General features: G+C 36.7%; 1 protein-coding gene across 1 annotated transcript in view; it reads right to left on the bottom strand.

The window, feature by feature from the left end:
• TEX11 (testis expressed 11) overlaps positions 1–17,957 on the bottom strand; it is a 237,625-nt gene that overhangs the window by 159,853 nt on the left and 59,815 nt on the right. Inside the window, exons 9-12 of the mRNA XM_047092484.1 lie at positions 14,654–14,708; positions 11,146–11,241; positions 9,135–9,216; positions 4,856–4,934 (exon numbers count right to left, since the gene is read on the bottom strand). Coding sequence (XP_046948440.1) covers positions 4,856–4,934; positions 9,135–9,216; positions 11,146–11,241; positions 14,654–14,708 — 312 coding nt within the window. The remainder of the gene's footprint in view (positions 1–4,855; positions 4,935–9,134; positions 9,217–11,145; positions 11,242–14,653; positions 14,709–17,957) is intronic.

Below are 17,957 nucleotides of genomic sequence, written 5' to 3'. Positions count from 1 at the left end.
TCAGCCAGGAGGTAAAGAACTTGTACAATGAGAACTATAAGATATTTCTGGGTGCCCGGATGGCTCAGTCAATTAAGCATCTGACTCCTGATTTCACCTCAGGTCATGATCTCACGGTTCATGAGTTCAAGCCCCACATCAGGCTGTGCACTGACAGTGTGGAAGCTGCTTGGGATTCTCTCTCCCTCTCTCTGCCTCTCCCCTGCTCATGCTCTCTCTCTCTCTCTTGCTCAAAATAAATAAGTAAAAGTTAAAAAAGACATTTTTAAACAAAATTAAAGAAGACATAAATAAATGGAAAAACATTCCATGTTCATGGATTGGAAGACTTAATATTGTTAAGATGCCAATACTACCTCAAGTAATCTACAGATTCAATGCAATCCCTACCAAAATCCCAATGATGCTTTTTGGCAGAAATAGAAAAATTCATCCTAAAATTCATATGTAATCTCAAAGGACTCTGAATATGCAAAACAATTCTGAAAATAAAAAAGGTGAAGGACTCACACTACCTGATTTTAAAACTCAATACAAACATAAAGTAATAAAAACAGAATGGTACTGGCATAAAGATAGACATACAAAGCAATAGAACAGAATAGAAAACCCAGAAATAGACTCTCACATATAAGGTCAAATGATTTTTAACAAGAGTGCCAAGACAATTCAATGGGGAAAAGATAGTTTTCTCAACAAATGACGCTGTGAAAACTGGGTAGCACATGCAAAAGAATTAAGTTGGAACTCTGTCTCACACCATATAGAAAAATGATCTCAAAATGGATCCATGACCTAAATGTAAGACATAAAAACTATGAAACTCCCAGAAGAAAACATAGGGGAAATCATATTATATTTGGCAAAGATCTCTCAGATATGACACTAAGAGAATAGGAAATAAAAGAGGGAAAAAAAACACAAATTGGATTTCATGAAAAAAAATTTTTTTTAATTTTAATGTTTATTTATTTTTGAGAAAGAGACAGAGCACGAGTGGGGGAGGGGCAAAGTGAGAGGGAGACACAGAATCTGAAGCAGGCTCCAGGCTCTGAGCTGTCAGCACAGAGCCCAATGCCGGGCTCAAACTCACAAACTGCAAGATCATGACCTGAGCTGAAGATGGATGCTTAACCGACTGAGTCACCCAGGCACCCCCCAAAAAATTTTTTTAATTGGGGGTGCCTCACTGGCTCAGTTGGAAGAGCATGTGACTCTCGATCTCAGAGTCAAGAGTTCAAGCTCCATGTTGGGTGTAGAAATTACATAAATAAATAAATAAACTTAAAAAATTTTTTAATTTTCCATCAAAAGACACTACCAACAGAGTGAAAAGGCAATCCACAGAATAGGAGAAAATATTTGCAAATCATATGTATTCAAAAGGATTTAATATCCAGAATACATCATGAACTCCTAAAACTAAACAACCTGATTAAAAATTGGGCAGGTTGGGGCGCCTGGGCGGCTCAGTCGGTTGGGTGTCTGACTTCAGCTCAGGTCATGATCTCACAGCTCATGGGTTCAACCCCATGTCGGGCTCTGTGCTGACAGCTCAGGGCCTGGAGCCTGCTTCGGATTCTGTGTCTCCCTCTCTCTCTGCCCCTCTCCTGCTCACACTGTGTCTCTCTCTCAAAAATAAACATTAAAAAAAAATTTTTTTTAAATACGGCAGGGGACTGGAATAGACATTTCTCTAAAGATGAAATAGGCCAAAATCACATGAAAAGATGGTCAACATCACTAGTCATTAGGGAAATGCAAATCAAAACTATACGAGATACCACTTCACACCTATTGGGATAACTACTACAAAAAAACAAAACAAAACAAAACAAGAGTTGGCCAAAATTTGGAGAAATTGGAACCCTTGTGCCCTGTTGCTGAGAATGTAATATGTACACCCACTGTGAAAACAGTATGACGATTCCTCAAAAAATTAAAAATTACCATATTATCCAGCAACTCCACTTCTGAATATACACGCAAAAAAACTGAAAGCAAATTCTCAAAGAGATTTTTTTTTACACCCCCATTCATCGCAGCATTATCCACAATAGCTAAAATGTGGAAGTTTTACCTTCCATCAGCTGATGAATGGATAAGCAAAATGTGGCATATACACATACAATAAAATCTTCCTCAGCCTTAAAAAGAAAGCAAATTCTTTATATATAAAGCATCCAACTCTTGATTTCAGCTCAGGTCATGATCTCGCAGTTCATGGGTTCGAGCCCCACGTTGAGCTCTGTGCTGGTGGCATGTGCCTGCTTGGGATTCTCTGTCTCTCCCTCTCTCTCTGCCCCTCCCCCAATTGTGCTGTCTCTGTCTCTCTCAAATAAATAAACTTTAAAAAAAATACTGGAGGGTTGCCTGGGTGGTTCAGTTGGTTGAATGTCTTGCTCTCTATTTTGGTTCAGGTCATGATCCCAGGGTCATAGTATCAAGCCCCACATTGGGCTCCATGTTGAGCATGAAGCCTGCTTAAGATTCTCTCTTTCTCCCTCTTTCCCTCTCCCCGGCTCTCTCTCTCTCTCTCTCTCTCTCTCTCTCTCTTAAAAAAATTACTGGAGGGGTGCCTGGGTGGCTCAGTCGGTTAGGTGTCTGATTTCGGCTCAGGTCATGATCTCACAGCTTGTGAGTTCAAGCCCCGCATTGGGCTCTGTGCTGACAGCTCAGAGCCTGGAGCTTGCTCAGATTCTGTGTCTCCCCCTCTCTCTCTCTCTCTCTGCCCCTCCCCCACTCGCTCTCTCTCTCTCTCTCTCTCTCTCAAAAATAAATAAAAACATAAAAAAAATTTTAATTACTGGCAAATATGTATCAATTGTATATAAGAAAAAATTTTGTGTTCCAGCTTTGTAAAAACATGATGTTATCATCATCATCTCCTCTTCCATAGATATTCTATAAAAGGCTGAATGACTTCTCATCCAAAAGTCGTGTGTCAGGTAGGAGATAGGTCTGCAACAATGGTTGGCAAGCTATATAGTTGCAGGCCAAATCTAAACAGCGACCGGTTTTTATAAATAAAGCTCTATCACAGTCACTTCCATTTATTTACAGATTTTCTGTGGCTGCTTTTTTATCACACTACAACAGCAGAGTAAAGTAGGTGTGACAGAAACTTTATGCCTTACAAAGGCTAAAATATTTACTACCTCACCCTTTATAGATAGTTTACTAACTGACCTAAAATAGTGGTTCTCAGAACCACCTGAAGAACTAATAAAAAATAGAGGTCAGGGCTTACTGGAATAAGGTAGAGCTTGATCTCTATATTTTTATAAAGTACCCTAGTGAACATTTTTGATAAGTTTTATTGAGGTATAATTCCCATACCATACAATGCATCCATTTAAAGTACACAATTCAGTGGTTTTTAATATATACACAAAGTTGTGCACACATTACCCAATCAATTCTAAAACATTTCCATCACATCAGAAAGAAGTGCCATACCCAATAGCAGTCTCTCCCCATCTTCCCCAACTCTCACAGCCCTAGGCAACCACTTATCTACTTCCTGTCTCTATAACTGCATCTATTCTGGAAATATCATATAAATGGAATGAAATAATATGTGATCTTTGTGACTGGCTTCTTGCACTTGGCATCATGTTTTTAAGGTTCATCCATGTTATAACATGTATCAGTATTCTGTTTCTTTTTATTTTTCTTAATATTTTTAAGTTTTTCTTATTTACTTTTTTTGAGTTTATTTATTTATTTTGAGGGGAGAGGGGCAGAGAGAGGGGGAGAGAGAGAGAATCCCAAGCAGGCTCCGTGCTGTGCAGAGCCCAATGTAGGGCTCAAACCCACAAACTGCAAGATCATCACCTGAGCTGAAATCAAGAGCCAGACGCCCAAAAGACTGAACCACCCAGGCACCTCTTAAGTTTTTATTTTAATTTCAGTTAGTTAATGTACAGTGTTATATTAATCTCAAGATGTACAATAGAGTAATTCAACACTTCCATATGTTACACCATTTATTGGCAAATGATATTCCATGATATGGGTATACCACATTTTGTTTGCCTATTCATCAGTTATTAGACATTTTGGTTGTTTCCACATTTGAGTATTAGGGATAATATTGTTATGAACATTCACATATAAGTGTTTTATGAACATACTTTTTCTATTTAACTCAGGAGTGGAATTGCTGGGTCAAATGGTAACTATTTAACTTAGTGAGGAACTAATAGTTTCCAAAGCAACTGCCCAATTTTACATTCCCACCGTCAGTGTATGAGGGTTACAATTTCTCTATATCCTTGCCAACATATGTGATTATCTGTCTTTTTGATAATAGCCATCCTACTGGTTCAAAGTGGTTTCTCATTGTGGTTTTGATTTGCATTGCCCTGATGGCTAATGATGTTGAACATTGTTTCAAGTGCTTATTCCTCAGTAATTCTGAGGCACACTTAAGTTTGGGAACGATTAAGAAGTCTTTATGTACTTTAAGGTCCCTTTTGACATTAATGGTAACATAAAGACAGAGCCAGAGAGGTGTATTACTCATAGAACTGCACTCGTTCATGCCTTCCTGTTCCACATGACACTGCCCTGTAGGTTAACCTAGGCCTAACTCCTGTTTTATAAAGCACCAACTACCTTATTCCTTTTTCATTTTATTTCTTTTTCAAAATTTTAATGTAAATTTTAAAATTAACTTGACTATTGATTGTTTAAATCATTAATCAAGCAGTTCCATCTTCTAATTTTATCAGCATAATGGCAGATACGGTGCTATGTGAATATGGATGGATATAAATGGGTATATTCAATACATATTAATAGAAACCTTAAAAAATGTTAGTCTTTAGAGAAAAGAAAATCAATTCTGTACCTTTCATGATCCATCAGCAGTTTAGCAACGTTCAGACAAAAGTCTAGAGACATGTCAAGATGTAGTATTTCCATGACAGCTAAAAAAGAGAGAAGATGAAATAATCATATCAGTTTCATTTCTGAGGAAACTTAGCTATTTTCAGTAACTTTCCTTTGTTAAAAATCTACTTTCTAAACGTTTGCCATACACCACATCTTGCCTAATAATTTATCAAAATCTTTTGGGGCATCTGGGTGGTTCAGTAGGTTAAGCACCAGACTTCAGCTCAAATCATGATCTCACAGTTCATGGGTTCGAGCCCCACATTGGGCTCTACGCTGACAGTGTGAAGACTGTTTGGGATTCTCTCTCTCTCTCTCTCTCTCTCTCTCTCTCCTCCCCCCCACCCCCCCACCCCACTAGCTCTTTCTCTCTCAAAATAAATAAACTTTAAAAAATCTTTTTATAAAGACATCCAATGCTAGAGTGTAGTGAAACAGGTACTTTTCTAAGGATGTTAAAGTAACTTGATAACAATCTTTTTGAAAAGCAGTTTGGTAATACTATATGCTATGAACACAGTGGTTAAAAGCTTGAGACTTGAAATCAGATAGACTTATATTTGAAACCACTTGCCACCTATATGGTTATAGGCCATATAGGCTATAGTTTTTTCTGAGCCTTAGTTTTGTCATCTGTAAAATGGGGAATATATCACCAGTCACTTAGGTCTGTTGAGAGTGTTACATGAGATAATGAATGAAAATTACATAGTAAAACACCTAGAACTTAGTTAAGACTCAGTAAATGACACCTGTTGTTGTTATTATGTATCCTCTCTAATACAGAAAGTATACTTCTGAAAAGTCATCGGAAATATGGGAAGATGTTTATAAGCAAAGATATTAAAATCAGTGTAGATATAATAACAATAAAAAGGAAATATATTCTCAAATGTCCACTATAGGCAGATGATAAACTATTATGAAACTATTAAAAGTGTTGAATATGAAATAACATAGAAAAACTGAATATGCATTAATATGAAAAATGTTTATAAGACTAGTAAGTAAAAAAATCAGAAAATAAAGCCTGCATGTATTATATGGTCAAAATTCTATAAAACAAACAAATTTAACCAAAATAGAAAAATGCTGAAATTAAATGATCAAACTGCCAGAAGTGATTGTGTTCAGATTATTTATATACCAAATAACTAACAAGTGTATTCCCTGTGCCAGGAACTATGATCAGTGCTACGAACCCAGTAGTGGACAAAACACAAAAATCCTTATTGTACAGGAATTGTACAGTGAATGATGAAGACTATGAATATCTTTTCCATAGTCTCAGGGAATGCATACGGACTTTTCCAAAAGTTCTCTTTAATGCGTGTTGCTACTCTTTCATAATAAAAAAAAATTGTATATTTTTTGATTTCCACTTTTTTTACTTACAAAAAATACTGGTGAAATGCTAATGCCAGCAGTTAGAGTGACCATTTTATTTTTTTAAGTCTATATATTCATTTTGAGAGACCGGTAAAGAGTGAGCAGGGGAGGAGCAGAGAGAGGGGTAGAGATAGAATCCCAAGCAGGCTCCGCATTGTCAGCGTAGAGTCCCATGCAGGGCTCAATCTCACAAACCATGAGATCATGACATGAGCTGTGACACTTTCCCAATGAGCCATCCAGGTGCCCCAAGATTGACCATTCTGAGTGTAAAGTACTTTCACTAGCAAAGAAATGAACAGACTATAAAAAATGCAAGTTTCATATATTCTCTCAACACAACAAAGTAAAAGATAATTTAATATTTTAAGCTATAGAAAACTTGGATTCAGAGAAGTCTCTTAATTTGTAATCTGACATAGCAACTTCATTACTCTGAATACCAAGAAACTAGATTAAATAAAAACAATCTGGGAATAAAGAATAATTTCATTTTAAGCTCTGCTTTTTATCTGTGTTTTGGTAAAATTTGTAATGGAGAATTCTAATCTAAAATTAATCAACTTTAAAGTAGTTGACTCCAGGGGTGCCTGGATGGTTTAGTCGGTTAAGTGTCTGACTTTGGCTCAGGTCATGATCTTGCAGTTCTCAAGTTTGAGCCCCACATCGGGCTCAGTGCTGACAGCTCAGAGCCTGGACCCTGCTTCAGATTCTGTGTCTCCCTCTCTCTCTGCCTCTCTCTCTCTCTCTCTCTCCCTCTCAAAAATAAATACACATTAAAAAAATTATTGTGGTTCAGTCAGTTGAGCATCCGACATCAGCTCAGGTCATGATCTCATGTTCGTGAGTTCGAGCTCCACGTTGGGCTCTGTGCGGACAGCTCAGAGCCTACAGCCTACTTCAGATTCTTTGTCTCCCTCTCTTTCTGTCTTCTCCTGCTCGTGCTCTGCCTCTCTCTCTCTCGAAAATAAACATTAAAAAATTTCATAAAAATATAAAGTAGGTGACTCCAAAAATCTCTCTGGTCTCCCTATATTGTATTGGTTTCAGTAAACCTATTCCTCTAATTGGTTAGTTGATTTGTTTACTCTCCGACTACAAAACAAGTGGAGTTGTCCTCCTGGTTCCTAACATTTTTCAGCCTGTGTATACTGAGATGATACCATTACCTAGAGATAGAGAATCCTCTATATATTTCAGCCTGAGGTCTCTTATTGATTAGCTAAAATTTTAGAGGGCACAGAAAGTTTCAGAAACTAAATTAGCACTAAATTTAGAGCTACTACTAAATTTGATTATTGTCCTATTTATCACAAATTGTTATTGTTGGGGCGCCTGGGATGATCTAACAGTTCATGAGTTTGAGCCCCGTATCTGGCTCTCTGCTGATAGCTTCAGATTCTCTGTCCCCTTCCGTCTCTCCTGCTCCCCTGCTCCTGCTCTCTGTCTCTCTCAAAAAATAAACATTAAGGGGCGCCTGGGTGGCGCAGTTGGTTAAGCGTCCGACTTCGGCTCAGGTCACGATCTCACGGTCCGTGAGTTCAAGCCCCGCGTCGGGCTCTGTGCTGATGGCTCGGAGCCTGGAGCCTGTTTCCGATTCTGTGTCTCCCTCTCTCTCTGCCCCTCCCCTGTTCATGCTCTGTCTGTCTCTGTCTCAAAAATAAACGTTAAAAAAATTTTTTTTTAATTTTTTTTTCAACAACGTTAAAAAAAATTTTTTTTAATTTTTTTTTCAACAACGTTAAAAAAAATTTTTTTTAATTTTTTTTTTCAACATTTATTTATTTTTGGGACAGAGACAGACAGAGCATGAACAGGGGAGGGGCAGAGAGAGAGGGAGACACAGAATCGGAAACAGGCTCCAGGCTCCGAGCCATCAGCACAGAGCCCGACGCGGGGCTTGAACTCACGGACCGTGAGATCGTGACCTGAGCCGAAGTCGGACGCTTAACCGACTGCGCCACCCAGGCGCCCCAAAAAAATTTTTTTTAAATAAACATTAAAAAAATTTCAAATTGTTATTGTTTAATGGATAATCAGTTATTATTATACTAGAATATACTTTAATATAGTAAAAATAATGCAGCTCTATAATGCAACTATATTTTTATATAAAATTAAAGCATGTACACATTAAAAATATTTAGAGTCAATTATTTTATGACTAAACATAGTTGAAACACTATTAAGTGGTCAGTGTGCATAGAGAGACTTTTGGTAGTAGTAACAGCAATAATAGCTACAATAATATGTAACATGTTTTGCACACTCTGCACCAGGTATGGTGCGAAATGCTTTATATACATTTTCTCATTGGATTCTCAAACTAACTAATCAGGTAGACATTATTATTATATCTCTTTGAAGATGAAGAAACTGAAGCACAGAAAAATTCAGTGACTTGCCAAATGACACACAGATGTATATCAGGATGTTTACCCTGTGAGGTGTAAATTTTAGTCCCTTAAGAATTTTGAAAAATAAATAGCAATGTTTATACAAGTGATTATAAAAAGCACAGCACTACAAAGGCTTTTTCTATCCAAAGTTAATCTTTTTTCATTGTGGTAAACAACTTCAGAAGGGTTGGGCAGCTGCAATTTTTGCTAAGCTAAAAAAAATTGGTAATTCTTATTCAGCTTTTTTCACTACCTAGTATATTTGTAACTATTCCCTTTTCCTTCTCTTTTTCTTCCTGGCTAACAATCTTCTCCCTTTCCTATGTGACCAATTTCCTTCTCAGTTACCGTCAAATTGCACCTATTATTAGCATACTATAAACGATCTGATATTCAACAAATTGGTTATGATATTCCAAAATTGTGTGTTCTTCACACAGATGATACCTTCATGGAGTTCTTCATTGGCTGTTTCACTCTTCAAGAGGATTTTCATCTTTAGGAAAATCCCAGCTGGATTTAAATGTTCCTATTTTAAACAGAGAAATCACAATGACATTAAAACTGTAGAATGTAAAAGACAGTTTTCAAATAATTGCCTGTTTTGTTCAATCATAGCAGAATAACTCATGATCAAAGAAAATCAAAATTATAAGAGATCAGATCACAAAATCCAGTTTATCCCTGAGGATATTTTCTGATATTTTATTCAATCTAAATGAAATAATACAAGGGAAAAAAAACACATTTGATTGAGTGGCAAGTATTTAATGGTAGGTCAATAAACTGTATAAATATAAGGCTGTATTCTTATCCTTGTAAGCAAAATTCAATGTCAATTATATTTGCTTTCTTTTGAGATTTTAATAACAATTAAGGTCCTTTGGAAACATGGTTGAATGAAATGAAAATATACTGTCTTCCCTGCAGGACATGCTTGTCAGATTTACTATTAATAACAACGTACTCTCAACAGTTTTTCCAAATCCTTGTTAGCTGGTTCTACGCCATCTGTGGGTTTCTTGCCTAGTTCCACTTTTGCCTGACAGAACACATCTTTACACAGCTGGCTAAAATTAAAAGTGCAGTCTAGGCCCACAGAAGAGAAACTTTCTCTCTACAAAGCCAATCAGCTTCTACATGAACATTGTACTCAGTTCTAAACACAGCAAATAATTATAGCAATTCATGTGTGAGATGCCTTAAGAATGGAAAGTTAGGGAAAGTATGCACTGGTATTAAAAGGGTTTGCAAATATAGATGACATAAATACAAATAATAAGCTGAGGTTGCGAATTTTAATTTATTGCATTACTTCATTTCCTAAAAGATACGTTGAAATAGGTCTTGGATTAAATTCCCTTTTACCTTCAGAGATGTACATGTCTTCCAAATCTTGGCAGGATCTGTTTTTCTTCAGTCTACTACACTCACACAAGTTGACATTCTGGTTTTCTCTTTGATTTTATTAACAAACAATTCCAGAGAATGGACAACACTTTGCATTCATTGTATAATCATAGATTCACTTGTATAACATTTGCACTATAGTGTCTATCCTTGTTTCCTGAAATTAAACTTTCAGAAATCATAACTACCTGTTAAATCCATCAGCTTTCTCCCTACAATATTCTTTTCTTTTCTGTAACTTTTCTCACTGGTGTTTCTCACTCGATTTCACGCATTCCCCAACCCACCTCCCTTCTGGCAATCACCAGGAAAAAAAAAAAATGTAGGGCTCTTAATATGAGAGAAGCATTTTTGTTTTACCTGGTATCATCTGTGAATTGTCACTAAGTCAAGGCAATTTAATTATATGTTATTTTTTACTAAATATAAAAGATACCACCAAGGGGCACCTGGGGGCACCTGGGTGGCTCAGTTCATTAAACATACGACTTTGGCTCAGGTCATGATCTCTCACAGTTTGTGGGTCCAAGCCCCACGTTGAGCTCTGTGCTGACAGCTTGGAGCCTAGAGCCCACTTTGGATTCTGTGTCTCCCTCTTTCTCTGCCCCTCCCTGGCTCACATATACTCTCTTTCTTTCTCTCAAAAATAGACATTAAAAAATACCACCATTTTCTTTTTTACTTCTAATTTTCCATTATAATGCAATCTGTATATCATAAAAAAATAAAGAGCAGGGTGCCTGGTGGCTCAGTCAGTTAAGCGTCCCATTTTGGCTCAGGGCATGATCTCCGGGTTCATGGGTTCGAGCCCTGTGTCAGGCTGCTTTGGATTCTGTGTCTCCCTCTCTCTATATCCCCTACCCTGTTCGTGTTCTGTCTCTGTCTCTCAAAAATAAATTAAAATGTTAAAAAATTTTTTTAAAAATAAAGAGCAAATAAATTAAAAAAGCAGGAATACTGAAGCAAATGGCTAAACTAGATTTCAAAATGTGAATCAAAGCTTTAAAAATTCATTAAGTTAATATGCAAAACTAAAAACCTTTCATACCTTGTTTGCTAGGTTTACAGCATGGAGAGCCTTATCACAATATTCTCTGTCATTCCAATCCAAATAAGCAGTGGCTAGTAACCGAAGAACTTTAGCCTAGAATTAAAAATAGAAAAAGCACTCGGTCGAGGGTTAAATTGCAATACAACAGCTGCCTAGCACTTACAAAGTGACAGGCATCTTCTCAAACTTAAGTCATTGTTATGAAATAGCATTTCCTTAGGTAACCACATAGTCTTGGGTTACGTCTCATCATTATGCTGCCCACATCAAATACTGTAAGAATTTTATAACAGCTTATTTCAATTTAATACAATTGTGTTAATATAATGATTTTCCTAACAGTGTTTTAGCACTGAAGTACTTTATTATTCTCACTTTAAAAATAAAGGAAACTAAAGCACAGCAATATTCAATTTAATCATCTTCCCACCTATTGTATAGGTAGCACTGCATTAGGCCTTCATCAAGAGATAAATAGAAAGACACAATCCTTCTCTCAAATACTTTACAGCCTACTTGAGATTAACCAATTGGACCAAGAGCACACATGCACACATACCTTCATTTTAATAGTGACTCATATACTTTCCTGTAAAGAAGATCTCTCCTAACTCAGCTAAGTTTTAAAATTAATAATGTATTCCTGAATAAGTCAGTTTCTCCAACTAGGTTTATATTGATAAGGGGAATAACTCTAGCCAGCATTGATATATTTAACTACAGACTTAGATTTTGAAAGAAGGAGCTCTATTTCACTAAAGAATCTGCCTCTAAATATAATGAGGATGTTGGGACCAGGCAAAGATAATCTTAACATATTAGAGCTCTGTAAATCTAGAGAAATGGTACTTAGTGTGTCCTATTTCTGAGTTTTTAAATTCAAAAAGATGGATCAATAAGATGTATACAATGTACTTAATATTATTATTATTATTATTATTATTATGGAACAACTCTCAACTTATAAACTCCCCAGAGCTTTTGTGGAGTAAATATGGCATCTCTAAGAAAACCTGTAACTATTTCATAATACTAAAAGAGTCAAATAATCAGAAAGATGTAACAAAATGAATGAATCTCAAAACCATTATGTAAGGAAAAGAAGCCATACATAAAACAGTAGATACTATATGATTCCATTTATACAAAGTTCAAGAAAAAACAAAAATAATCGACAGCCACAGAAGCCAGAATAGTGGTTTTATCTTGGGGCTATAAATGGCTATTAACCAGAAAGGGCCAAGGGAACTTTTGAGAGTCATGGAAATTTCTGTATCTTGATCTGTATGGTAGTTACAAGACTATCTAGACATGTTAAAATTCATCAGGCTGTACACTTAAGATTTGTACAATTAAAAAAAAGATTTGTACAATTTAGTATATATAAACTATACTTCAATAAAGTGCTGCTAGCATGAAAGAAAAACTACTTCATAATCTATTTCATGATCTTACCTCTCCATACTTCACCATATGAATATGACATTTCAATCATGCTTAACTACTGTAGTCTTCCATCCCTAATCCCTCCTCCAGACATCATCTCATCTTGGTCCCTTGCCTGGTATTCTCTTCTTTCTCCATTTTCACTGTATGGACCCCATCTACTTTTCATGGCCTTCTTACCAGAAAGCTTCTTCAACTGCTCTGGCAACCCTGATATTTCCCTTTACTGTACCACACAGTTTATCACTTATTTTTCCCAATTGTTTCATTTATGCTAGTTTTTAAAATCTATTTTTGAAACTTTAACTGAAGTATACAATACATACAAAAAAGTTCAAAAATCTCAACAGTAGAGCTCTGAATTTTCACTAAGTTAGCACGTGTATGATAACAACATAGAAATCAAGAAACATAACATTAACAGCAACAGGTTCACCTCAAGACTCTCTTTGACATGATTTCCAAACAAGAGTAACCAATTACTTGTTTTCCAGTACCATGTACACTTTAGCTCTACTTGCTTTTGGCATTTACATTTATGGAATCATACAGTATGTACTACTTTATAAATTGCTCTGTTTATTCAACATTGTATGTGAGAATATATCATTGCAATTATTGTAGCTCATTTATTCTCATTCCTATATAATATTCCATGTTACACTATAACAATTCTTTTATTATTTTAATTGTGCTAAAATACACATAAAATTGACTATCTTAACCATTTTTTAAGTGTATGGTTCAGTAGTATCAAATATATTCACACTGTTGTTCAACTATTACCATCACATACCTCCAAAACTCTTAATATTGCAAAATTGAAACTCCGTATCCATTAAACAATAGGTTCCCATGTTCTCCTCCCTCCAAACTCCTTCAACCACCATTTTACTTTATGTCTCTATGAATTTGACTACATCAAGATACTTAAATGGAATCATACAATATTTTTCTTTTTGTGATTGGTTTATTTCACTTAGAATATTGTCCTCAAGGGGCACCTGGTCTGGCTCAGTCAGTTAAGCATCCGACTCTTTTATTTAAATATAATTTATTGTCAAATTGGTTCCCACACAACACCCAGTGCTCATCCCAACAAGCGCCCTCCTCAATGCCCATCACCCACTTTCCCCTCTCCCCCACCCCCCATCAACCCTCAGTTTGTTCTCTGTATTTAAGAGTCTCTTATGGTTCGCCTCCCTCCCTCTCTGTAACTTTTTTTTAGCATCCGACTCTTGATTTCAGCTCAGGTTACAATCCCAGGGTCTTGGGATCGAGCCCCGTGTCAGGCTCTATGCTGACCTTGCAGCCTGGTTGGGATTCTCTCTCTTCCTTTCTCTTTGCTCCTCCCCTGCTCATACTTTTTCTCTCTCTCTCTCAAAATAAATAAACATTAACAAAAATAATTCTGTCCTCAAGGTTCATCTATGTTGTAGCATATGTCAGAATTTCCTTCCTTTTTGAGGCTGAATAATATTCCATTATATTCATTTCTATTAGTTGTACCCTTCAAACAGAAGCTTTTTAAGGGTAGAAGTCATGTTTCACACTTCTCTTTTAGTCCCCAACTATCGCATTGCTAGATACACATAGGTATTCAGTTATATTTTGATTGATATACCGTAATGATAAGAAGGAAAGATGAATATTCAAACAAAATTCCATTTTGCTATGGTATATATTTTAAATTACTTTTACATCAGATTTACTTACCTAATCATATTTTACTTGATTAAATATTAAAATACCAAGCACATTCTATATGGGTAGTTAGGGGAAAATCTATATTTTTAACATGCAATAATAAAATCTAAAATTTACATACCTAAACACTGTTCCAAGTGTTTACATATATTAACTCATGGGTATAAGAATCTACCATACAGGTAAGATTCTATTAGTATGTAATTTTATAGAAACTAATGTACTAAGATATTAATGATGTGCCCAAAGGATAATCTACTCAAAAAGGGGTGATAGACTATTATAATTTAGTAACAATAACATAAAATGTATTTCTTCAACCTACTTCTGCAATATTTAACGTGATCCTTACCAGCATTTCTGGCCCAATAGTATTCTTATCCATCTTCCCAATATCATAGCTTTGGCTATCATTAAAAAAAGGGAAAAAAATACATGTTCATTTCAAATTATATTTTTAAGATTATGTATCACTAAGAAGACATGGTATAATTAGACTGTATTCCAACTTTTCTATTTCGCACTACAATATATTATTAGCCAATTAATATAGGAATATCAATTATATAAAGCAATTCTTTCAAGCTGTAAAAAAAACACAATTTCCTCAGGATGTATAGCCAATAAATCAATACCATATTATTGTTCTTTTCCATATTGTTCCTATATAGATGTCCTACATATATAGTATTTTGCTGCATTAAACTAGTTCACTTGTGTACATAAGCTCTTATTCAATGAGCACATTTTAAAGTCTAAGAAATACGAATACATTTTTAAAATAAAACAAATACAGGAGTTTTCACAGAAACAAATGCTTTAGCAATATTTATTAAGCTTCACAACACCCTTGTGAGGCACTATTAGTTCCATTTTGCAGCTGAATGGACCAATTTAGCAGTTAAGTGATTTCTAATATTTCCTAGATTGGTACTGAAAATGAGAGTGAAGGGTTGGGGAGTAGTGAAATTTGATTTCCAGTCTATGCTTTAATTAGCAAACCATATTATCTATGGGACATTCCAATAATCACAAATAATACATTAATATGAGCCTCAGGTTTTAAAACCTAAAACTTAAAAAGCAAAACAAAGATTATTCACCATAAAATTGGTATTCCAAGGAAGGATGTCAGTAAAATTTTGGTGAGCTGAACTAAATTGAAGACATTACTTTGAAATACTCCCTTTAAAAAACTCTAAAAGACTCAAAATTACCAAACTGAGTTTTCAGATCACTAACAAGAATACAACATGAGCCTAGTTATTCTAAGCTCTATCTCATAGAATGGTCTCCTTTGGTATATTAAACCTACTTCCAGTTTTTAAAATAACCAATGAGGACAAAACTTCTGCAATGGTGGTATAAGGAGCTCTTGGACCCTCTCCCCAGTGAAACAACAATTTGCCTGGAAAAATCAATTAAAAAAACAACCAGTTAAAGTCTCTGGGAATTTTCCTAAGGGCATATGGCAAATGGAAAAACATTTCTTTAAAACAACAACAACTAAATCTCAGTAAGAACAGTGAGAGTCTGTGTCATTTGAGTCACAATCTGCTTCTATCCACACCAGCTCCCTGTGATGAAAACTACTCCAGATGGGTGCTGTCAAGAAGGTAGTAATTCCCTTTCCCTCCAGCTCCTAGACTCCTAGGCTATGGTTTCACCTAGGAGGGGCAGACTGCTAGCCTGTCTTATCCTCTCCAGGCCTGTGCTGTGGAAGTGCTATTCTGGTCAGGCACAATTAGAGGACAGGATCTTCCCTTACCCACCCAGTTTTCACTCTCAGGGTAAGGACTCTTACCCTAGGTGTGACAGGTCAAGAATACTGATACCCTGATCACCTTCAACCAGACTCATTAAGCAGAGGTTCTATGCCAGGAGGGCATGCTAAGAAGATCAGCGGTTACCAATCTCCCCAACATCCACTCTGTGGATGCTACCAAAAGAAGCAAGCCATGCTCCCCCTACCAATTCCAGTGGTGTGGCACACAGGTTCTGCCCAGGGGAAGAAACAGGCAATAAAGAAAAAAGAGTTCAGCATCTATGCTTGAGAGGACTGACTTATTTGGAATGAAGCAAAAAGTTCCTGCCTGAGGACACTGTCAAAAACAAGGGAAATTTTGGTAGTGAGCAATTTAAGAGGGGGTTGGTAGCTCTGTGGTAATAGTAGCAACAAGTGAAATAGCAGGCCAGAAAGATTTTTAACAGAGAGAACAGGGGAAAGGGATAGCCAAGAAGAATAATGTGGGAGGTCACACTCATCCCTGGGGATACAGAAGGCTATGCATATGCTCTAGCTGCACCCCCTCAGGAGCAACCAGAAGGATATGTGGGGCAGACTAGAAAGCATTCCTCAAGGCACACACATATACATCAGCAAAAAGCCCTAAGCCTGGGACGCCTGGGTGGCTCAGTCGGTTAAGCATCCTCTTGATCTCAGCTCAGGTCTTGATCTCAGGATCGTGCTTACGTACAAGCCTTACAGTTGGGCCCCACACTGGGAGTGGAGCCTACTTAAAAAAACAAAACAACCCTGGGCCTGAGTGGCTCAAGTGACTTAAGTAGAACCTCTTACCAAATGCAGAAAATTTACTCTGATCCAAGGTAATGGTAAGGAAGCTAAACTTAAAAATCAAATCACACTTCCAGTTTTCAGTTCCACATGTAAGGAACTTGGAAGTCACTACTTCATCCTAACAAGTAAAAAGCTGTAAAGACTAAAAAATCAACAACTCTTCTTGGATCCCCAAGAGAGGGGAGGACAAAGGGCAAACCACTGGCCCCCACATTGGAGAGATGGACAGGCAAATACAAGGAACTGTGGCTTACCACAGGAAGGACTCACCAGTGGAAACTGCCAAGGGAACCAGTGCTGAGGCAGGAAACTGTGAACTATAATTGACAGATTGCTGGAGGTTCATTGTGAACAAGTCTGAGAACTTAAAACTCCAGGAAAACATAGTCTTAGGGGGATACAGACAATATTGTCAGATTTACCTCTAGGAGCTCAAGATTCCCATAGTAAATATCAAAGAAAATCCTCTTGGGCTCTGTCAGGAATTGATGATAAGGAACCAATCTGTTCTTAACAAGGCCTGCCTTCAAGGGAAACTAACTAGTGTCTAACTTCCTGGGGTATTATCAGAGACTAACTGACCTGGGGAAGAGAAACACTCAACTCTAGACTACTCTAGCCAGGCTATACTACCTAGGAGTGAAAAAAAAAACTGGTAAATATTTGTGAAGTTCACAGTTCAGAGGCATACACTCACCAAAAGACTAAGAACTAAACACAGGACTATAGAACTCTTACCCTCCCCAACACCTAACCACCATGTTAGTAGAGACCTATTTACAGGGGTGCCTGGGTGGCTCAGTCGGTTGAGCATCTGACTTCGGCTCAGGTCATGATCTCATCGGTTGATGAGTTTGAGCCCCAAGTCGGGCTCTGTGCTGACAGCTCAAAGCCTGGAGCCTGCTTCAGATTCTATGTCTCCCTCTCTCTCTGCCCCACCCCTGCTCATGCTGGCTCTCTTTGTCTCAAAAATAAACATTTAAAAAAAGACCTATTTACAGCAGTTCCTTTTACCCAGTACAACATGTCAAGTTATCAAGAAAAAATCACAAGGAATACCAAAAGGCAAAAAGAAACA

This window comes from Lynx rufus, unplaced genomic scaffold, assembly GCF_022079265.1.
Source record: "Lynx rufus isolate CCGP_SWC_20201006 ecotype Redwood Valley unplaced genomic scaffold, mLynRuf1.p SCAF_30, whole genome shotgun sequence".
NCBI classification, from domain to species: Eukaryota; Metazoa; Chordata; class Mammalia; order Carnivora; family Felidae; genus Lynx; species Lynx rufus.
Note: the sequence above shows the minus strand (reverse complement) of the source record. Positions and strands in the feature narration are given on the sequence as shown.